The sequence below is a fragment of the Palaemon carinicauda genome, chromosome 13 (assembly GCF_036898095.1).
Source record: "Palaemon carinicauda isolate YSFRI2023 chromosome 13, ASM3689809v2, whole genome shotgun sequence".
Taxonomy (NCBI): domain Eukaryota; kingdom Metazoa; phylum Arthropoda; class Malacostraca; order Decapoda; family Palaemonidae; genus Palaemon; species Palaemon carinicauda.
The window spans coordinates 32,316,936-32,340,257 of NC_090737.1; the positions used below are offsets into that span (position 1 = coordinate 32,316,936).

Consider the following 23,322-nt stretch of genomic DNA (forward strand, 5'->3'; position numbering starts at 1 on the left):
CTGTTGATTCTGGAGTTTTTTGCTCACGATTTGGTGATGTATTTGCTCTAGAGTTTAGCTTTCGCTATTCAGGAAGTTTTATCATTAGCTTAGCTAGCTTTTGGAATTAATTTGATTAATTATGGTGACGAAGAGAGTATGAACTCTCTTTCACTTTTAAATGGCCGACCCTTCCCTTAGACGGAAGTGTTGGTGTCTAAGAGAGTATAGACTCTCTTTCTTAATTTTGCTTAACAAAAGTTATAGATTTATTTTATATCTCTCCGCCTTTTATAGGCCTCTTCGATTAACTTCCTTTTATTATAAACTTATTAAAATTAATTTTTATATTTGTTTATATTCGACCTTTCCTAATAGTAGGCGGTCTTTTCTTGGAACGAAGTTAATTAACATTGAGCCCGTCATTTCGGTTTTACCTGTTAACATATTATGCTATTTTAATGTTTTTGAAAGAATTTCTTTGATAGTCTCGTACTGTTTTCAAAGTTGAACTAACGTTTTGTTTTGTCTCTGCAGTTGTTGACGTTCAGAACGTTCAACTTGCGCTCTATCGTTACGATAGAGAGAGAATTTTCACGGTGTCACGTTGCAGTAAGAGTAACCGTTTCTAGCGTTTTGTTCATTCTTTCTTAGCTTAATGGTTTTAATTCTAATAAAGGAACTTTTTATTTGGGAAATATTTCAGTTTTTTTCCTTTAACAATAATATGTTTTAACGATATATATGATTGGGCTCTTCTCTCAGGTTCTAAGTCAAGAGAGAGAGAGAGAGAGAGAGAGAGAGAGAGATAGAGACGGAGGGAGAGAGAGCTGGATAAACGTTTCGTTCAAGCGAGTAACGTTGTTATCGTTTTTGCTCTTCTCCCTAGTCTCTTTAGGGGAAGAAGGTAAACGTTTCTAGAGTTTTATTCTTGTTCTCAAGCTTTATGCGGTGAGAGATTTTAAACGTAGTTTATTTGATCTAGTGTTTAGTCTCTTTCCAGCCACTGAATTATTTATCTTTCATTAGATTTTTCTGTTACATTGTAATTCTGTTTTCGCAATGGGGTAGGGTCAACTCGGACCATTTCCAACTCGGACCATTTTGAAATACCAACTCGGACCATTATCTCGACCATCTCGGACCGTCAAAAACTTTGGAAATGCCAAGTCGGACCATCATGTAAACCAACTCGAGCAAACACGCAATCTAAAGTTTACAGGATAATTGCATAATTACCACCAAAAGCTGTAACAACCAAATTTATGGAAACAAAAGGAATTTGTCCTCTTTTAAAAGATGGGGAATTAAAGATTAAAACGGACTTTTGAGAGAGAGAGAGAGAGAGAGAGAGAGAGAGAGAGAGAGAGAGAGAGAGAGAGAGAGAGAGAGAGAGAGAGAGAGAGAGAGCTTGTTTCTCAACGCATTATCTCTCTCTCTCCCTCTCTCTCTGTGTTTGTCTCAAGCTTGTTTTACAGGATAATTGCATAATTACCACCAAAAGCTGTAACAACCAAAATAAACAGAGTATGCCTAACCAAAATAAACAGTATGCCTAACAGCCAAAACAAACTACACTAGTTTATGTCTTTTCTCTAGTCCGTTTTTTTTTAGGCTATTCTGCACTCATACCCGTATCTGTACACAGCTGAAGGCGCAACCTACCATGGACAAGTGTTTGCTGTGCCTAAACACAGTGCGACCTCGACAGGTGCGATTTAAGAATTTAGCTAAATATTGTTAAATATTATTAAATTAAATTATCTTAATCCTATTGACGATTGTAAATTTTGAGTTGCCATTACCAGATAATCATTTTATAAGAACGGAGAAATATAAATTGATATATCGACTAGAAAATCATCTGAGTACAAATTGTTGCAGGAGGCATTGCTGTGTGACGGATGCAATTTGTGGCAACACCGAACTTGTGGGACGGGCGTTACCAGGGAAGATTACAGAAAAGCAGTAAGAGAGGGGGTGGAAATTGATTGGAGGTGTGCCACATGCTCTTCCAAACTAGGCAACACTGCTGACTGTATCACTGACCATCCACCTGATGAAGCGTTGGTGGATAATCTTATCAACGAGGACTCTGTAAATAATGGTGAATGTTTAATCGAGGATCAGGCACAAGCATTGGTAGAATGTATTACTTATGAAAAAGTGTGTGCGTCATCACAAAGAGGAAAACAGAAACTTGTAGACAGTCAGGGTTATTCATATACATTCAAAAGAGAAACAACAGTTGGTGTTCATTGGCGTTGCGCAGTTAGGAATAAAAATGTTAAGTGTGGAATGATAATAAAGGAAGTGAATAATTCGTTTATCAGAGGGCCCAGTGAACATTCCCATCCACCGGAAACATGCCCTGCTACCACAAGTAAGGTTTCAAAATTAATTAAAGATAAAGCAATGGAGGATGTGTTTCGGCCCGCATTAGAAATCGTGGAGGAAGTAATCCTTGAAAACGTAGATCCAACAATGCCTACTGCTTCACTACCTGCCCCCATAAATCTCGCTCGTCAAGCAAACAGGAAGCGGCAAGCAAACAGACCTGCTGAACCCGTGGATTTGAGTTTTGAAATTAGTGAGGAACACATACCACCTAACTTTCTTAAATTTGATATACATGTAGGGGATAGACGTCACTTAGTATTTGCAACAGAAGGACAGTGTCAGTTACTTGCTAAAGCAAAAAGGTGGTATGTCGATGGGACATTCAAAGTTGTTAGGCAACCCTTCACACAACTTTTTAGCATTCATGCATTCATGAAGTATGATGGGAATGTGAAACAAATGCCTCTTGTATTTGTTTTAATGTCAGGTAAGAGACGCAAAGATTACAAAAAGGTGTTTAGTAGAATTAAGGAAATCCTAGGTGAACAATTAAAAGTACAAGAAGTAATTCTAGATTTTGAGGCAAGTGTTTGGCGGGCTATCCCAGATGTGTTCCCAGATGTAGTTATGCGTGGTTGTGCGTTTCACTGGGGACAAGCAGTGTGGAGGAAGGCCCAAGAATTTGGCCTTCAGTCTGCATACACAAGTGACACCAAAACATATAAGTTTGTGAGACAACTTCTTTCTCTACCATACGTACCTGATGATCACATAGAAGGACTATTTTTAAGATTTTATAGAAAAGCAGCTGGGTCACAACAACTTTTAAATCTTTTAGAATACATTCACAATACTTGGATTTCCTCCGAAATGTGGCCACCCAAAGCGTGGTGTGTTTTTGGTAGGAGTGTCAGGACAAACAACGACGTGGAAGGGTGGCACCACAGACTAAACAGAAAATCACGAAAAGGTCAACTTAATTTCTACATTCTCCTATCTCTTTTGTATAATGAAGCAAAGCTTGTGCCACTATATGTAAATTTCTTAAATGATGGAAAAGTGTTGCGCCACCAAAAGACAAAGTATGCTAAGCAACATGGAAGACTAGTCGTACTGTGGGAGGAGTTTTCTCTAGGTCATAGATCGGGTAAAAGCCTTCTAAAAGCTGTTTCCCATTTCATTGCTGTGAATGTATGATTATTAATTTGAATATGTTTTATTGAACATTTTACTTTGTCTTTTGCTTCTACATTTGCATGTTTTTAATAACTCTCCTAATAATAAATATGTGTGACTTTCACTGTTCTCAATTTATTTTTACCAATTGTTCTAATTTATAATCTTATCAACCTGGTCCGAGTTGGTTCACTACTGTGGTCCGAGGTGGTATATTGTGGTCCGAGTTGGTTATAATGGTCCGAGTTGGTGGAGGTACGGTCCGAGTTAGTAAGGGTACGACTTGGCGATGGTCCGAGTTGGGGGTGAAGCTTCGCAATTACTAACTTTTAAGGAAGGATAGAATTGCGTGTTTCAGGTACAAACCACTTAAAGTTTAGAGTTCAGTGAAATAAGTGCAAACAGAAAATCAAAAGTGATAAGTGATTAGCGCAAAGTGTGTCAGTGTTGTGCGTGAGGGTACTTCTGTGCGTGCCAGTCGTCCTCCCAGTCCGGGACCTCTTGCAAGCTCCCAAGCCCAGGGGAGAAGCAATGTCGAAGGGCAAAAGGGTTCGGCAGGCCTTGATCGGCGCACAGAAGTATCCTCGGTGGTTGCGGGCGTGTCTTACAGAGACCGTCACTCCCACCCGCAGACGATTGAGCCCTTATTTTGCTCGTCTGCAGAAGAAATTTCGGGGAGAAAACGCTGGACTCAGGTCTCAAGACCTCTTAAACGTAAAGTCCAGACCTCTAGAGTTCAACAACCCGGATGCAGTCATTGGGTTAGCTCTGACTCTCCGCAGTCATCAGGTGACTGCACACCTCCTAAGAGAGGTAAGGCGATGCCTCAACAGACCTCATCTTCTGTTAAGGCTTTGCCTCAACAGACCTTATCGTCTGTTGATCCCAAGATGACTTTGCTGCAGTCCATGCAGTCGCAGCTTGCGGTCTTAATGCGTGAGTTTCAGGCTGAGAAGGTTACACCTCCTCCTGCGAGCGCTCCGCCTCACCGCAGTCCAGTCTGCCAGGCGTATGAAGTTGAGGTTCCTCAAGCTACCTTACCGCGTTCGGAGTTGCCAGTTACCAGCGTTGTGCAGTAACCTCAACCTTCCTTAAGGCTCCCTCAACAATGGGAGCAGGAGTCTTATGCCTTGAGGCAAGATTTTCTTGCAGTTAGACCATCTTCGAGGCAACAACCTCTTGAGGTACGACAACCTCTACCATCCTTGAGGCAGCCACCTCAGCTCTCGCAGCTGCTACCTCAACTTTCCTCAAGGCGAGAGCCTCAACTCTTGAGGCTAGCTCCTCAGGAACCTCAACTCGTGAGACAGGAACTGCGTTCTGCGCAGCCGCTACCTCAACTCTCGCAGCTCACACCTCAAGAACCTCAACTCGTGAGTCAAGAGCCTCTCTCTGCGCAGCCACCTCAACCCTTGAGGCAAGCGCAACTCTTGAGGCAGGAACCTCATGCTATGAGTCAGCCACCTCAACGCATGCATCTGCCACTTTCTCCTCAACTTGAGCCTCTTCCCATTCAACTTTGAAATAACAAATGACAATAATAACACCTCATTACTTTCATAACTTGCATTTGTAATCATATACATGTATGCCTACACAAACATTATGATAATGGAGGTTATTCGTATTACTTAAATAAAAAAATATATATGTATTCCTTGCAATATATTTTTAACAAAATCGCAAAATATGGCAAAAATATCTTCAAAACAAAAATGAATCATGAGTTATGAATGTAATGTAAATATTATGTTGATATTAAAACCCCATGCAAGCATGCATGAAGTAATGCAGTGTTGCCAACAGGGCGAGTTTCCCTTTCCTGAGGTGAAGTAGATTATAGTACGTATATTTAGTGCAGCTTAATTCTACGATTATCATGCCGGCTATCAAATTCATCAACAAAACAGTCTAAATCAATTCCCTCGGCACGTGCACTTTCAATGGACAGTAATGCGATATTACTCAATCTAGCACTGGTCATGGAATTTCTGAGAAATGTTACACGCCATGCAACATGCTCTGCTTACCTTACAGCATGCTCTGCATACAGCATGCTCTGCATACCTTACCGCATGCTTCTCAGTCACACATCTTTGGTTGTTGCCAACTCACTAGACTGTCAAGCAGTTTCATAACGTTGCCTTCTAGTCTGCTGCTTTTGCACCAGTGAAACCCTCACTGAGAGAACTTAGCTTTTCTCGGATATGGTCCCTGTAGATGAGAAAGTGCTTTTCTCCCTCCTTCTGATATTCCCTTGAGGACTCTGTCATTTGGAGAGGAGCCTTTAGCTGCGTAGCCTCCTATGGACTTTTATTTAAGCATAACATGCTTCCAGGGAAGGTAATGGTTCCACTTCAGTCGCTAACCCCGTCTGTTACCACACCTGCTCCCATAGACCTTGAGCTGTGTTGCAAGACATGCAGTCCAAGCTTAGTCCTTGTTAGAGGATTTTTTGTTTACGGAGTCAGTGTGTCACTGGGAAGACGTTCAACAACCAGCAGAAGTGACTTGTTGTGACGCAGTGCGGCAACCTCAGCAACCCGATAAGGAGTTGTCTGTACGACCCAGACAGTCTAGACAGCTTCGGGTTGTCACTGTACTTCCTCGCTTCCCCATGGTTGACAGTTCACAGACTGTGCAGCAGTACCATGATCTTGTGTCCGGCTCCGTCAGACGACTGGCTTTTAAGAGCTCCCACAAGTCGTCGCTGTCTGGAGATTCTCAGATGGACTATGGATCTGACCAAGGAACTGGGCCTCCTGGTCAATTTTGAGGAGTCCCAGCTCGTCCCATCCCAGACCATTGTCTACCTGGGTATGGATCTTCAGAGTCGAGCTTTTCGGGCTTTTCCGTCGGCCCCAAGGATCTTCCAAGCCCTAGAATGCATCCAGAGCATGCTGAGAAGGAACCGATGCTCAGTCAGGTAGTGGATGAGTCTAACAGGGACATTTTCATCGCTGGCCCTGTTCATCGTGTTAGGGAGACTCCACCTCCCCCCCCTTCAGTATCATCTAGCTGCTCACTGGATAAAGGACATGACGCTAGAGACGGTCTCAGTTCCTGTTTCCGAAGAGAGGAGGTCTTCTCTCGCGTGGTGTAAGAACAGCTTTCTTCTCAAGGAAGTCTACCTTTGGCTGTTCAGAAACCCGACCGCCGTCTCCTCTCGGACGCATCAGACACGGGCTGGGGTGCGACTTTGGACGGACAGGAATGCTCGGGAACATGGAATCAGGAGCAAAGGACACTTCACATCAATTGCAAGGAGTTGTTGGCGGTGGTTCTGGCCTTGATAAACTTCAAGTCCCTCCAGCTTAACAAGGTGGTGGAGGTGGACTCTGACAACACCACAGCCCTGGCTTACATCTTCAAGCAGGGAGGGACTCTTTCGTGGAAGTTGTTCTAGATCGCAAGGGACCTCCTCATCTGGTCAAAAGATCGAAAGCTCACGCTGGTAACGAGGTTCATTCAGGGCGGTATGAATGTCATGGCAGATCGCCTCAGCCGGAAGGGTCAGGTCATCCCCACAGAGTGGACCCTTCACAAGAATGTTTGCAGCAGACTTTGGGCCCTGTGGGGTCAGCCAACCATAGATCTGTTCGCTACCTCGATAACCTAGAGACTCCTGTTGTATTGTTCTCCGATTCCAGACCCAGCAGCAGTTCACGTGGATGCTTTTCTGCTGGATTGGTCCCATCTCGACCTGTATGCATTCCCGCCGTTCAAGATTGTCAACAGGGTACTTCAGAAGTTCTCCTCTCGCAAAGGGACACGGCTGACGTTGGTTGGCTCCGCTCTGGCCCGCGAGAGAAAGGTTCATAGAGGTACTGCAATGGCTGGTCGACATTCCCAGGACTCTTCCTCTAGGAGTGAACCTTCTACGTCAACCTCACGTAAAGAAGGTACACCCAAACCTCCACGCTCTTCGTCTGACTGCCTTCAGACTTTCGAAAGACTCTCAAGAGCTAGGGGCTTTTCGAAGGAGGCAGCCAGAGCGATTGCCAGAGCAAGGAGAACATCCACTCTCAGAATCTATCAGTCTCAAGGGGAAGTCTTCCGTAGCTGGTACAAGACCAATGCAGTTTCCTCAACCAGTACCACTGTAACCCAGATTGCTGACTTCCTGTTACATCTAAGGAAAGTAAGATTCCTTTCAGCTCCTACGATCAAGGGTTACAGAAGTATGTTGGCAGCGGTTTTCCGCCACAGAGGCTTGGATCTTTCCACCAACAAAGATCTACAGGACCTCCCTAGGTCTTTTGAGACCTCAAAGGAACGTCGGTTGTCCACTCCAGGCTGGAATCTAGACGTGGTCCTAAGGTTCCTTATGTCATCAAGATTTGGACCTCTCCAATCAGCCTCTTTTTAGGACCTCACATTAAAAACTCTTTTCCTCGTGTGCTTGACAACAGCTAAAAGAGTAAGTGAGATCCACGCCTTCAGCAGGATCATTGTTTTCACATCTGAAACGGCTACATGTTCCTTGCAGCTCGGTTTTTGCTAAACGAGCTTCCTTCACGTCCTTGGCCTAAGTCGTTCGAGATCCCAAGCCTGTCCAACTTGGTGGGGAATGAACTGGAGAGAGTACTTTGCCCAGTTAGAGCTCTTAGGTACTATCTAAAAAGGTCTTAACCTTTACGAGGACAATCAGAAGCCTTATGGTGTGCTATCAAGAAACCTTCTTTTCCAAGGTCTAAGAACTCAGTTTCTTACTATTCAGGCTTCTGATTAGGGAAGCACATTCTCATCTGAAGGAAGAAGACCTTGCTTTGCTGAAGGTAAGGACACATGAAGTGGGAGCTGTGGCTACTTCAGTGGCCTTCAAACAGAACCGTTCTCTGCAGAGTGTTATGGATGCAACCTATTGGAGAAGCAAGTCAGTGTTCGCATCATTCTATCTCAAAGATGTCCAGTCTCTTTACGAGTACTGCTACACCCTGGGACCATTCGTAGCAACGAATGCAGTAGTAGGCGGGGGCTCAGCCACTACATTCCCATAATCCCATAACCTTTTAACCTTTCTCTTGAATACTTTTTATGGGTTGTACGGTCGGCTAAGAAGCCTTCCACATCCTTGTTGATTTGGCGGGTGGTCAATTCTTTCTTGAGAAGCGCCGAGGTTAAAGGTTGTGATGAGGTCCTTTAGTATGGGTTGCAGCCCTTGATACTTAAGCACCTTAGAGTTGTTCAGCCTCCTAAGAGGAACGCTGCGCTCAGTAAGGAAGACGAACTTATTTAAGGCAGAGTAATGGCTCAAGTCGACTTCCTTACCAGGTACTTATAATTTCATTGTTATTTTGAATAACTGATAATATGAAATACGGGATACTTAGCTTCTTGATATACATGTACACTGGTTTTCACCCACCTCCCTGGGTGTGAATCAGCTACATGATTATCGGGTAAGATTAATATTGAAAAATGTTATTTTCATTAGTAAAATAAATTTTTGAATATACTTACCCGATAATCATGATTTAATTGACCCACCCTTCCTCCCCATAGAACCAGTGGACCGAGGAAAAATTGAGGTGGTGTCAACAAGAAGTACTGCAGTACCTGGCCACAGGTGGCGCTTGTGAGTACACCCCCCTCTTGTATAGCGATCGCTGGCGTATCCCTTCCGTAGAATTCTGTCGGGCAACGGAGTTGACAGCTACATGATTATCGGGTAAGTATATTCAAAAATTTATTTTACTAATGAAAATAACATTTTCATGATGGACACTGCAAAATCAAACCGTTGTTCTTTAGTCTTGGGTAGTGCCATAGCCTCAGTGCCCTTGTTTTCCACTGTCTTGGGTTAGTTCTCTTCCTTGAGGGCACACTCGGACACAATATTCTATCTTTTTTTTTTGTTAAATTTTTTTATAGTTTATATACGAATATTTAAATGTTACTGTTCTTAAAATATTTTTTTTCCTAGTTTCCTTTCCTCACTGGGCTAATTTCTCTGGATCCCCTGGGCTTATAGCATCCTGCTTTTCCAACTAGGGTTGTAGCAAAGCAAGTAGTAATAATATGGTTGAAACTCAGTTTACCCTGATTATAAATTTGATAGGATAAGTCAGGTTTTTGGCATGGAGACCTTATTAGAGAACTACTTGGTTTTCGGTCTAATCTGATAAGTGGTTTTCGCGCTTATACTAAATATGAAAAGGAGTTAGTAAGTCTTGGTAATTTAAGTGGTGAGGTATCAAAGCTAATAACGTCCTAGATGGCAATAGTGCTGTAAGAGAAGAGCGGTGTGTTAATCTGTTATGTTTGGATCGGTAATTCATGAGGCTGGTCCCATTTGTCAGTTTTATAGTTCCTAGCTTTTGTTGTCTGCAATATTTCCATGTTTTTAATGTTTTTACTTTTTCCACGTAAATCTCTGGAAATTTAACATGAATTTGGTAGGCATTGTAGATTAAGTTTCTCATTTTCTATAAGTCTTTTAATGAAGTTTAAAAGTTTAACTTTTAAAGTTAGTTTGGATAGACTGAATATCATAATTGTGGACTAGCCTAAGGGGGTGTCAAGAAATGGACGTGGTCTCAAGCTAGGAGGATTATTCCAAGGTGTCATGTAAGGGGGTGGTGTCATGTAAGGGGGGGGGGGGGGGTGTCATCGACGTAAGGAGGAAGTTTTCGGAGTGAGTTCCGAAGTAATGGGGAGGGGGATTCCGAAGTAAGGGGGGTTTCAAGTTAGCGAGTTCAGTGTCACTCGGTATAATCAAGCTTGTGTGAGATAGTGATGATCTGCCTGGATTCATTAATTCTCCAAAGTTGAGCCTTGAAAGTTAATCTCAAGTTAAACATGTTCACCACAATGCATTTAACGAGGTACTGGATGTAGGAGATTTGTCCTATAGTGCAATAATTTATACGTTGATGCTTGAACCATTTGGTTAGTGTTCTTTAGTAAATTTCTTTCTCAGCCCAAGATAGTCAGTTTGTCAATTTATTTTTTCTTAAACGATGTTATGTAAAAAAAACTTTTGCAGTTAGTGATTTTGTCCACTAATCTTTAACTTATCATTTTTTGTAAATTTTGAAATAAAAATTTGCCCTTGCTTGCAATCATTATATTGGAGCTAGGTTCAGGGGTTCAATTATAGAATCTATAGTTTGTTTTTTCTTTTTCAGGCTGGGTGCAGTGCCGAGTTTTACTTATGGGTGTGGATAATCGCAACTCTCCTTGACATTGATCTCTCCAATAAGGTCTCTTAGCTTCTTTAATTACTTAGCCCAGAAAAGAACGTTGGTTCTTGCATATTACAAATGGGAACTTTGTTAAGTTGCTATTTATCCACACCCATAAGTAAATTTGGAGACAAGGCGATGTCGAGTGATCAGATTCAAGAACATTAAGAGGAGAACGGAACGGAACGGTACCGGGAGGAGAGGAAAACGAAACGAAAACCAGAGAGGAAGAAAAACAAAAAATTTCATTTGTTTATTTCTACTGAAGAATTTAGTTATAATTTATTATAAAAATCCTGTATAATTTCAGTTCTATAATTAGTCTTTTGGTTTTTAATAATGAAAATGCACATTAATTTTGTGTTTTATTTCATCTATATTGCTACAAGTTTATATTTCTTGATCTGCACTGCGACAGGACTAGTAGGTAAGTAGCTTGTATTCTTGCATGCAACTTTAGACCGTACCTGAAAAGAAATGCAAATTGCTTATGTTGCCAGATATGGCGCTAAATTAAATTTGTGCTAGTCTGGAATATTGAATTAGTTGCTAATCAATATAATTTCTTAATTTTCTTTAACAATTACTAATCAAATTTTGCTTAAAAGTTAACTTTTAATATAATTTCTGATACTGTTAAGAATAAATTATATTACCTTTTAGTTATCCTGAAAGGTATTCATTTCATCACATTTAATGCAATGTAACTTGAACGATGCAACCTTGCAAATAATACTGTATTTACTAGGATTTTCTAGTAGCCACTTTACTCCTTGTTATCTTAAAGATAAACATTTTACTCCCCTTGTTATCTTAAAGATAAACATTATATCAAGGTTCTTAAAATGCTAACTCTTAAAAAGGGGTCACCTTTTGCTTAGAGTAACCATTTCACCAACACTTTAAGCCCTTTTGCTTAGAGTAACCATTTCACCAACAAAAGACTTTCCACTCGTTCCCCATAACCTAAATCTACCATTATCTTCAAGTTATTTACCTCAAGTCTGGTTCAAGTTATTTACCTCAAGTCTGGTATACATATTGGTAACTACTCGCATAAAGATTTTCTACAATCATTTTCCAATTGCAAGGCTCGTAATCATTGCGTAGCCTTTAACATAAAAGTTACGGAAATGAAACATTAAAAAATAATTGGTCTACACACACGACTTGAAACATGAACCATATTTAATTTCAAATTTGGCATTGAAGAATAAACTTCTAAAATTTCAAATTTTGTATTGAAGAATCAACTTCTAAAATTTTAAATTTCAAATTTTGTATTGAAGAATAAACTTCGAAAACTTTAATATTTCTTATTTGCAAATTGCTTAAGCAGCTAACTGATAACTAGTACAGGATTAATCTCTTACCAATATCGATGCTTCTCAGTAGCACAGTGAAGTGGCAGTAAAATACTTCATAATCAACGTCATTCTACATCTGAATAATACTTTCTTTGAAGTATCAACCATTTTTCTGGTATAAAACGCCCAGCTTGTAGTTTTCGTATAAGATTTTGTTATCAAGGATGCCTTAAAACCTGGCAAAGTAATATAAAATTAGTGTGCAAATATTAAGCAAAATCTAATTTACATCATTAATTTTCATATATGCCAAGTTGTTTATATAGGTATTTTACACCAATAAATTGGTAAATTGCTTTCACCAACTGTAAGTACCTTTCTATTCAACTTCCACACCGATAACCATTACTAAAGTACTAATAAACACCAATTAATTATGAAGCAAATTTTCATCACCATAGAAAACAATGAGGCAGATTGAAAAGGATTTTCTAGTTCTATAAAAAAAAAAAATAAAAAATATAGTACATTGATATTTAGCTCCGTGATGAAAGATAAAATGAAAGGTCTTGACAAAAAGTAAGTAAACTCATGACCAAAATCAATCCTGACGGCTCAATATATATAATATAAAGAACAATTTTAGAAATAGAAATCTAATACCTTAAACACTTCAGAAGCACGAAAAATAAAATTTCAAAAAGAATCTCCCAAAATCGCTGTTAATTCAAACTTGATTCGTGTAGAGATCAACAAATTTAGAAAAAAAAACTACAAAATCCAACAATGCCTCTTGTAGAAATATTTAATATAGATTAAAGATTAATTTTCCATGCCTAATGATATATCAAATTGCCTGGAAATTACAGGTATATCATATCTAACATCTCAAATTATAGAACTATGATGATGATGTAAAATAATACTGAAATGATTTATAACCAAGATATATTTCGTGATATCCAAATGTTAGATTTTGCCTGAAGAAAATTTGATAACCAAGACTACTTAAGACAAAATAATTGTAGAAAAATTTAATATACTGGAAATACTGTAAACTATATGATTGCGAAAAACCATCTAAATTGACGTAGTACATCCAGATGAAACCTGCCATAAGAAGTGTAAACGAAAAAATCCATACGAATCTCTGGAAACCATGTGTAGAAAGGAAAACTTTATTCTAAAAAATTCTCTAGAAATTCAGTTACGAAAATGTCACCAAAACTGCTGGAACACATCGCTCGTATCGGAGAAGAAAAAACAATCCAATATTCCCAATAGCGAACCATAACATCAAGCAACCAATAGTATGCGAAGAAGAGAGAGACGGCCAGTAAACTTAGAACGCAAAAGAAAACTGCAGAGGAAAATGCCGTATGAGGATGATGAAGATAAAAAGTCAAGACGACAACGCAATAGGAAGAAATGTTAAGTACAGTAGTAAGAGACTAGAATTAAGCTCATTGCTTGAAGAAAAGTCCTTCCAAAAAAATGAGAAAACTCAATGCTAAAATAAAAAAAACCACTGAAAAATAAAATATTGGAAAACTCACTAAAAAACCAACCAAATATAAAGACAGCAGATTTCTTAGCTCCAAAGTTATCTGTTATTTTGCGCAAGTTAGCAAGAAGAGGAGCTTTTAGCACTAGTTGGAGAATTGGAAATGTTACTCCTCTATGTAAATGTGTTTGTGGTAGCTCAAGTCCCACTGATTACCGCCCAATTTCCATAACTCCCATATTATCTAAAGTTTTTGAACGTCTTCTGGCAAAACGTCTTAATAGGTTTGCTGAAGGTAATCATCTACTCCCTAGTTTGCAATTTGGTTTTCGTAAAGGCCTTGGAGCATGTGATGCCCTTCTTACAATCTCCAATGCTGTACAGAAATCCCTTGATTGTGGTCGGGAAGTTCATATGATTGGCCTTGATTTTAGTGCTGCCTTTGACCGTGTTAATCATGAGGCCCTTGTTTTCAAACTGAAACAGTTGGGAGTGGGTGGGTCGTTTCTTAGCATTATTATTGATTTTTTTAAGTAATAGATCTCAAAGAGTTGTTGTTGATGGGCACCATAGTGATTATAGGAATGTGATATCCGGTGTTCCACAGGGTAGTGTTCTTGGCCCATTACTTTTCATACTATATACACATGACATGTGGTTTGGCCTAGAAAACAAGCTTGTTGCATATGCAGATGATGCTACTCTCTTTGCATCAATTCCATCCCCTGAATGTAGATCTAGGGTTGGTGAATCCCTTAATAGAGATTTAGCTAGAATTAGTGCATGGTGCAAATTATGGGGTATGAAGTTGAATCCTCACAAAACTCAAAGTATGATTGTAAGTAGGTCAAGGACGGTGGTTCCTCAACATCCGGATCTCAGTATTGATAATGTTTCTTTAAATATGTATGACTCTTTCAAAATTTTAGGTGTGATTCTCGACAGTAAATTTACTTTTGAGAAACATATAAGGTCTGTGTCTTCTTCAATTTCACAAAAAATAGGCTTATTGAGAAAGTCTTTCAAGATTTTCGGTGATCAATCTATTCTGAAGAAGTGTTTTAATTCTTTCATTCTACCTTGTTTTGAGTATTGTTCTCCTGTCTGGTCTTCAGCTGCTGATTCTCATCTTAATTTGTTGGACAGAAACTTGCGGTCTATTAAATTTCTTATTCCTGATCTAGATATTAATCTCTGGCACCGTCGTTCAATTAGTTCATTATGCATGTTGCATAAAATTTTTCACAACTCTGACCATCCTTTACATTCAGATCTCCCTGGACAATTCTATCCTGTTCGTAATACTAGGCAGACAGTTAATTCTAATAGCCAGGCCTTCTCCATCACGAGGCTCAATACTACGCAGTACTCTAGAAGTTTTATTCCAGCTGTGACCAAGTTGTGGAATGATCTTCCTAATCGGGTGGTTGAATCAGTAGAACTTCAAAAGTTCAAAGTTGGAGCAAATGCTTTTTTGTTGACCAGGCGGACATAGTCTTTTTATAGTTTATAGTTTATTTATGACATATTTGTTTTTGATGTTGTTGATAGTTTATTATATGACATGTCTGTTTTGACGTTGTTTCTTATTTTAGAATGATTTATTGTTAATTTGTTCTCTTCATTTATTTATTTACTTATTTCCTTTCCTCACTGGGCTATTTTTCCCTGTTGGAGCCCCTGGGCTTATAGCATCTTGCTTTTCCAACTAGGGTTATAGCTTGGATAGTAATAATAATAATAATAATAATAATAATAATAATAATAAGAAAAAACTATTCAGAATAATCTAATATTAAACACTTACATTAACTACTTATGTGAAGAAAGATTATTCCTGCTACAATAGTTTATTAATGAAATTTAAATTTTTTGGTAGCATTTTCTATCTTTTTCATACTCATTCTGCTCTTGATTCATCTCTAACTCTGTTGCTTTACTGTTGGCGTTTTAGGATCCATCCTGCCTGTAATTCCTTTCTTTTTAAATTTCATACACCAGTTTCAAATACACCTGGAAAAAAAAGCAAAGCATATGAACATTCAATCTTTCGACATGTCCTATCTTTTCCAGGTAGTAGGTCTGTTGAGTTGAAAGAATTAAGCTATATGTTAAACTATTAAAACACCAATATTCTGATTATATTTCACTTCGGATCATATCAAACTTTGTGAAAAATCAAAGGTTATGGATTTTTAAAAAAATTCTCATTCCTCTCTCTTACCTTTCGAAATAGGTATTTTAATTGTTCTTCTAACCATTGGAAAACCGTAGATTCAACACTTTTGCATGAAACTGAACAATCTGAAAAAAAGTTCTATATATAAAATCTTACAAGTTATAAACACTCACAATCTTACAAGTTATACACATTAACAATCTTACAAGTTACGCACATTAACATATATTTCCTTGAGCGACAAATTAAGAATTTAAAATACTAAAGTAACCAATAAAATCTATGATATACAACAACAACAAATGCAGCCTTTTCTAGTCCACTGCAGAAAAAAAAAATGGCTCAAACATGTCCCTACTCATGTCTGGGGTTTAGCCAGTTTTCACCACCACGCTGGCCAGTGCGGATTGACGGTAGTAGGGGACTTCTGTCTGATTGCTCACAGCAAACCAAGCTAGTATGGGTAGTCCTGACTATTACAGCTTTGCTGAAAATGGCAATGCACAAACCCTTTCACCATTTGAAGTATCCCTACCCAATATACCAGTCGATTGACAAAAAAAGAAAAAAATAAAATTGTACTACTGTATATTATATCAACACGTCAGATAGTAAATGTTTCATCAATTCACTTCTTGCTGCTGTCCTACCTTAAATTTGAATATTTGTCTTTTCTATAGTAGACAATTTAATCATAGATCGTAGGTGTGTATGCATTCATCACCAAATATCTGCCCTTCAAAACTTAGACCTGGAATTACACACGTAACTAACGCCAAACTATGTAGAAATATAAAAGCCTTTCCAAGTCTTATACAATTTCCTTATGTTGAAATATAAAAGACTAAGTCTCTAAAATTTCTTTTTATTTAAGCCAGTTAGCTATTGTATGATTAATATTAATTGATTAGGCTTCCGTCACCAACGTAATGGATTTCCCTCATACTGTACCACCTCTGATATGAAAGTTACGGTCAAGTAATTTAAAAATTTTATCATTTGGGAAAAATTTTTCACCATGAATGACGTCTCCCACTTTTTAAATCTGTCCAAATTCTATTTGGTAATTTAAACGAAAATTTTAATTTTCCTGTTTTAAAGTTTAATTTTAACGGACTTTTCCATTCCAAAATTTTATTTGTATGATAGCTACGAAGCTAAATAAAGGTCAAATTAAGTTTAATCCACCTACTATCCTTATAGTTTTTTAATTTAAGTCAATTTCCAAGTAAATGTTCTTACCAATTTATTCCACTTCAGCCGAATAAAATACTTTTTAAAATTTCTCTAGTACGTAGGCATCGAGTTCATCGTTCAAGCTTCAACACTTCAGTCACGATAAACACGATAAATCTGCAAAAGAAAATTCATTACAGTCTACAAATATGCAAAAAAAATTGTCACCCTAAGACTTCATTTGAAGAAATTCATTACCAGCGAGAACATGCTAATCCTGATCATGTTTACCAAGAAATGCTTTTTAAAGTAATGGTAATTCTATACAATGGCTCAGCCACTAACAATAGATCATATTTTTTTTTCTGATGAATTAATTAGTGCTCTATCTAAAGCTGGATTTTTTTTTCTTGAGAAGGAACAGTAATTTTACCTGATTTGTTAACCTTTCCAAAATTGGGGGACCCCAGTGGGAAACCGGGGTTTTTGGGTGGGAATAAATTAAAGAAACCGTTTTAACATACTTGAAACTCACAGAGTTAAGTTTAAAATATACGCTGATGATACACAATTCTATTTCCCAATAGAATCCGTTGATGAAGCTAAAAAAAAGATGCATGAAATAATGAATGACATTAAGGCTTGGATGTTAACAAAAAAGTTCAAGCTAAATGAAGATAAAAGTGAATGTATTATTTTTGGAAATGAAAAAGATACAAAAAGAATCGAATGCTTCCTAAGAATTGAAATAGGTCAATCGATCATTGACCTAAAGAAATCTGTCAGAAATCTTGGAGTAACATGGATGATAGACTGACAATGAATGAACATATAAATAATATGGTAAGAAATTGTAACTATCATATTAGGAACATGGCATTTATTAGTAAATACTTAGATGAAAAATCTATTGCCATACTCATTAATCACCACATATTTTCAAGAATTGATTACTGCAACTCACTGTTCTATGGCTTACCAAATTATCAGCTGAAGAAAATTCAGAGAGTACAAAACAGAGCCGCTAGATTAATAAAAGGACTACACAATAGGGAAAGAGTTACCCGTGCACTAATTAAATTGCACTGGCTACCGGTAAAAGCGAGAATTGAATACAAGCTACTCTTACTAACGTTTAAGATACTGAACCAAAATGAACCAAAATATTTAAAAGAATGCCTGAACAAATTACAACTAGAAGCAAATATTAACATAAAACACATGAGTGACAAACATAGGCTATCTGAACCAAGAACAAATAGTAAATTTGGAGAAAGGGCTTTTAGCTACTGGGCGTCTAGACATTATAATAAACTGCCAACTGAAATGAAGGACCTAAAGGGAGCAATTGAATTTAAGAAGAAACTAAAGACATTACTTTTCACAAGATCATATGATTTGGAAGATGCTACAGTTAAATTATTGTACAAGTTATAATGAAAATGTTTCGTTAGATGATTGATATGGACCCGCCCTAGTAGTAGTTCATTCGACTTCAGTGGAGGGTTGGATTTAAACCCAAAACAAGTAAAACAAGTAAACATGGGGAATTTGCAATAAACATGGCCACAAGCTAACCTAAAACCACCTAACCTAATCTAACCTTGTAGCCTAGTTCGCCCCTCTGCTATCCCTCCCTTACATAGCCATATTAAATAGAGCCTAAACCTTTATGTACTTAGGTTGGAGGGTAAAGTTGAGCTTCACCTTTCCGACTCAAAACCTAATGGACAATAACCTCATGAATGAATGAGCACCAATATTTATAGTTGTGGAAAATACTTAATTAATTTTCAACAAATCTATAACTAAATGTACCTCCAATATGTTTATCTACAAGTAACAAATTAAATTCTATATCTAAATGAGACTTCTCAAACCAAGTTCCCTTAAAATGGATACGTAAAAACTACACCTTATTTCACTTGTTTTTCAAAACATGCCTTCTGTCACACCGAATAACATACTTCATATTTAAATCAACCGTTACATACGTTATGCTCCAGTCCCCATTAAACAAAGAAAAACAAACTAGCAGCACTCGTCCATTTCTTATAGCGAATTTCATTTTCGCTAGCAATTAAACTATCATATATTAAAAAAAAATACGTATCTCTAAACATATAAAAATGCAGGAAAACTAAGAGTTCAAATTTAACCACGCAAAAGTACTAAGAGTGCTAACAAAATCTACATTGTAAATATATTTTAATTAAGTGTAAACAAAGTCACTAAACTTTAACAAGTATGTAACCAAAGTCTTTAAACCTTCACAAGTGTTTAACCAAACACACTAAACCTTCACAAGTGTGTAACCAAACACACTAAACCTTCACAAGTGTGTAACCAAACACACTAAACCTTCACAAGTGTGTAACCAAACACACTAAACCTTCACAAGTGTGTAATCAAACACACTAAACCTTCACAAGTGTGTAATCAAACACACTAAACCTTCACAAGTGTGTAACCAAAGACACTAAACCTTCACAAGTGTGTAACCAAAGACACTAAACCTTCACAAGTGTGTAACCAAAGATACTAAACCTTCACAAGTGTGTAACCAAAGATACTAAACCTTCACAAGTGTGTAACCAAAGATACTCAACCTTCACAAGTGTGTAACCAAAGATACTCAACCTTCACTAGTGTGAAACCAAAGACACTAACCCTTCGCAAGTGTGTAACCAAAGTCACTAAACCATTACAAGTTTAACCAGAGACACTAAACCTTCACTAGTGTCTAAACAAAGACGCTAAACCTTTCAAATGTCTAACCAAAGACACTAAACCTTCACAAGTGTCTAACCAAAGACATTAAACCTTCACAAGTGTCTAACTAAGGACACTAAACCTTCACTAGTGTTTAACCAAAGACACTAAACCTTCACTAGTGTTTAACCAAACACACTAAACCTTCAAAAGTGTGTAACCAAACACTAAAACTTCACAAGTGTGTAACCAAACACACTAAACCTTCACAAGTGTGTAACCAAACACACTAAACCGGCACTAGTGTGTAACCAAACACTAAACCGGCACTAGTGTGTAACCAAACACTAAACCGGCACTAGTGTGTAACCAAACACTAAACCGGCACTAGTGTGTAACCAAACACTAAACCGGCACTAGTGTGTAACCAAAGTCACTAAACCTTCACTAGTGTCTAACCAAAGACACTAAACCTTCACTAGTGTCTAACCAAAGACGCTAAACCTTCACAAGTGTCTAACCAAAGACGCTAAACCTTCACAAGTGTCTAACCAAAGACGCTAAACCTTCACAAGTGTCTAACCAAAGACGCTAAACCTTCACAAGTGTAAAGAAAGATGCTAAACCTTCACTAGTGTCTAACCAAAGACGCTAAACCTTCACTAGTGTCTAACCAAAGACGCTACACCTTCACAAGTGTCTAACCAAATACGCTAAACCTTCACAAGTGTCTAACCAAATACGCTAAACCTTCACAAGTGTCTAACCAAAGACACTAAAACCTTCATTAGTGTCACTAAAGACATTAAACCTTCTCAAGTGTCTAACCAAAGACACTAAACCTTCACAAGTGTTTAACCAAACACACTAAACCTTCACAAGTGTTTAACCAAACACACTAAACCTTCACTAGTGTCTTACGAAAGACACTAAACCTTCACAAGTGTTTAACCAAAGACTAAACCTTCACTACTAGTGTAACTAAACACTAAACCTTCACTAGTGTCTTACTAAAGACACTAAACTTTCACAAGTGTTTAACCAAACGCACTAAACCTTCATTAGTGTAACTAAACACTAAACCTTCACTATTGTCTTACCAAAGACACTAAACCTTCACTAGTGTCTAACAAAAGGCACTAAACCTTCACTAGTGTCTAACCAAAGACACTAAACCTTCACTAGTGTCTAACCAAAGACACTAAACCTTCACTAGTGTCTAACCAAAGACACTAAACCTTCACTAGTGTCTAACCAAAGACACTAAACCTTCACTAGTGTCTAACCAGACACACTAAACCTTCACTAGTGTCTTACCAAAGACACTAAACCTTCACTAGTGTCTTCCCAGACACACTAAACCTTCACTAGTGTCTTACCAGACAAACTAAACCTTCACTAGTGTCTAACCAAAGACACTAAACCTTCACTAGTGTCTAACCAAAGACAGTAAACCTTCACTAGTGTCTAACCAAAGACAGTAAACCTTCACTAGTGTCTAACCAAAGACACTAAACCTTCACTAGTGTCTAACCAAAGACACTAAACCTTCACTAGTGTCTTACCAACGACACTAAACCTTCACTAGTGTCTTACCAAAGACACTAAACCTTCACTAGTGTCTTACCAAAGACACTAAACCTTCACAAGTGTCTTCCCAGACACACTAAACCTTCACTAGTGTCTTACCAGACACACTAAACCTTCACTAGTGTCTTACCAGACACACTAAACCTTCACTAGTGTCTAACCAAAGACACTAAACCTTCACTAGGGTCTAACCAAAGACAGTAAACCTTCACTAGTGTCTAACCAAAGACAGTAAACCTTCGCTAGTGTCTAACCAGACACACTAAACCTTCACTAGTGTCTAACCAAAGACAATAAACCTTCGCAAGAGTTTAACCAAAGACACTAAACCTTCACAAGTGTTTAACCAAAGACACTAAACCTTCACTAGTGTAACCAAACACTAAACCTTCACTAGTGTGTAACCAAAGACACTAAACCTTCACTAGTGTGTAACCAAAGACACTAAACCTTCACTAGTGCCTAACCAAAGACTAAACCTTCAGTAGTGCCTAACCAAAGACTAAACCTTCACTAGTGCCTAAAAAAAGACACTAAACCTTCACTAGTGCCTAACCAAAGACACTAAACCTTCACTAGTGTCTGACCAAAGACACGAAACCTTCACTAGTGCCTAACCAAAGACACGAAACCTTCACTAGTGTCTAACCAAAGACACGAAACCTTCACTAGTGTCTAACCAAAGACACGAAACCTTCACTAGTGTCTAACCAAAGACACGAAACCTTCACTAGTGTCTAACCAAAGACACTAAACCTTCACTAGTGCCTAACCAAAGACGCAAAACCTTCACTAGAGTCTAACCAAAGACACGAAACCTTCACTAGTGTCTAACCAAAGACACGAAACCTTCACTAGTGTCTAACCAAAGACACTAAACCTTCACTAGTGCCTAACCAAAGACACGAAACCTTCACTAGTGCCTAACCAAAGACACGAAACCTTCACTAGAGTCTAACCAAAGACACAAAACCTTCACTAGTGCCTAACCAAAGACACGAAACCTTCACTAGTGCCTAACCAAAGACACTAAACCTTCACTAGTGTCTAACCAAAGACACTAAACCTACACTAGTGTCTAACCAAAGACACTAAACCTACACTAGTGTCTAACCAAAGACACGAAACCTACACTAGTGTGTAACCAAAGACACTAAACCTTCACTAGTGTCTAACCAAAGACACGAAACCTTCACTAGTGTCTAACCAAAGACACGAAACCTTCACTAGTGTCTAACCAAAGACACTAAACATTCACTAGTGTCTAACCAAAGACACTAAACCTTCACAAGTGTCTAACCAAAGACACTAAACCTTCACAAGTGTCTAACCAAAGACACTAAACTTCACTAGTGTCTAACAAACTAAACCTTCACAAGTGTCTAACCAAAAACGCTAAACCTTCACAAGTGTCTAACCAAAGATGCTAAACCTTAACAAGTGTCTAACCAAAGATGCTTAACATTCACAAGTGTCTAACCAAAGATGCTAAACATTCACAAGTGTCTAGCCATAGACACTAAACCATCACGAGTCTGTAACTAGAGACAATAAACCATCACAAGTGTGTAACCAAACACACTAAACCTTCACAAGTGTGTAACCAAACACACTAAACCTTCACAGTGTGTAACCAAACACACTAAACCTTCACAAGTGTGTAACCAAACACACTAAACCTTCACAAGTGTGTAACCAAATACACTAAACCTTCACAAGTTTGTAACCAAACAAACTAAACCTTCACAAGTGTGTAACCAAAGACACTAAACTTCACAAGTGTGTAACCAAAGACACTAAACCTTCACAAGTGTGTAACCAAATATACTCAACCTTCACAAGTGTGTAACCAAAGATACTCAACCTTCACAAGTGTGTAACCAAAGATACTCAAACCTTCACAAGTGTGTAACCAAAGATACTCAACCTTCACAAGTGTGTAACCAAAGATACTCAACCTTCACAAGTGTGTAACCAAAGATACTCAACCTTCACAAGTGTGTAACCAAAGATACTCAACCTTCACTAGTGTGTAACCAAAGACACTAACCTTCCCAAGTGTGTAACCAAAGTCACTAAACCTTACAAGTTTAACCAGAGACACTAAACCTTCACTAGTGTCTAAACAAAGACGCTAACCTTTCAAATGTCTAACCAAAGACACTAAACCTT

General features: G+C 38.2%; 1 protein-coding gene and 2 long non-coding RNA genes across 3 annotated transcripts in view; 2 read left to right on the forward strand and 1 right to left on the reverse strand.

Moving 5' to 3' along the window:
* Nucleotides 1-11,038, forward strand: part of LOC137651926 (uncharacterized) — a 12,815-nt gene extending 1,777 nt beyond the window's left edge. The window contains exon 2 of the long non-coding RNA XR_011046136.1: nucleotides 10,626-11,038. This is a non-coding gene — a long non-coding RNA (uncharacterized lncRNA). The remainder of the gene's footprint in view (nucleotides 1-10,625) is intronic.
* Nucleotides 1,561-3,619, forward strand: LOC137652262 (uncharacterized). The gene is made up of 2 exons (XM_068385529.1): nucleotides 1,561-1,690; nucleotides 1,864-3,619. Exons 1-2 carry the CDS (start codon nucleotides 1,646-1,648, stop codon nucleotides 3,514-3,516), a joined length of 1,698 nt encoding a protein of 565 aa, XP_068241630.1. The 5' UTR covers nucleotides 1,561-1,645; the 3' UTR covers nucleotides 3,517-3,619.
* A 93-nt stretch (nucleotides 11,039-11,131) lies between the features above and the next one.
* Nucleotides 11,132-23,322, reverse strand: part of LOC137651925 (uncharacterized) — a 37,852-nt gene continuing 25,661 nt past the window's right edge. Inside the window, exons 2-6 of the long non-coding RNA XR_011046135.1 lie at nucleotides 16,915-17,025; nucleotides 15,718-15,797; nucleotides 15,301-15,506; nucleotides 12,056-12,225; nucleotides 11,132-11,149 (exon numbers count right to left, since the gene is read on the reverse strand). This is a non-coding gene — a long non-coding RNA (uncharacterized lncRNA). The remainder of the gene's footprint in view (nucleotides 11,150-12,055; nucleotides 12,226-15,300; nucleotides 15,507-15,717; nucleotides 15,798-16,914; nucleotides 17,026-23,322) is intronic.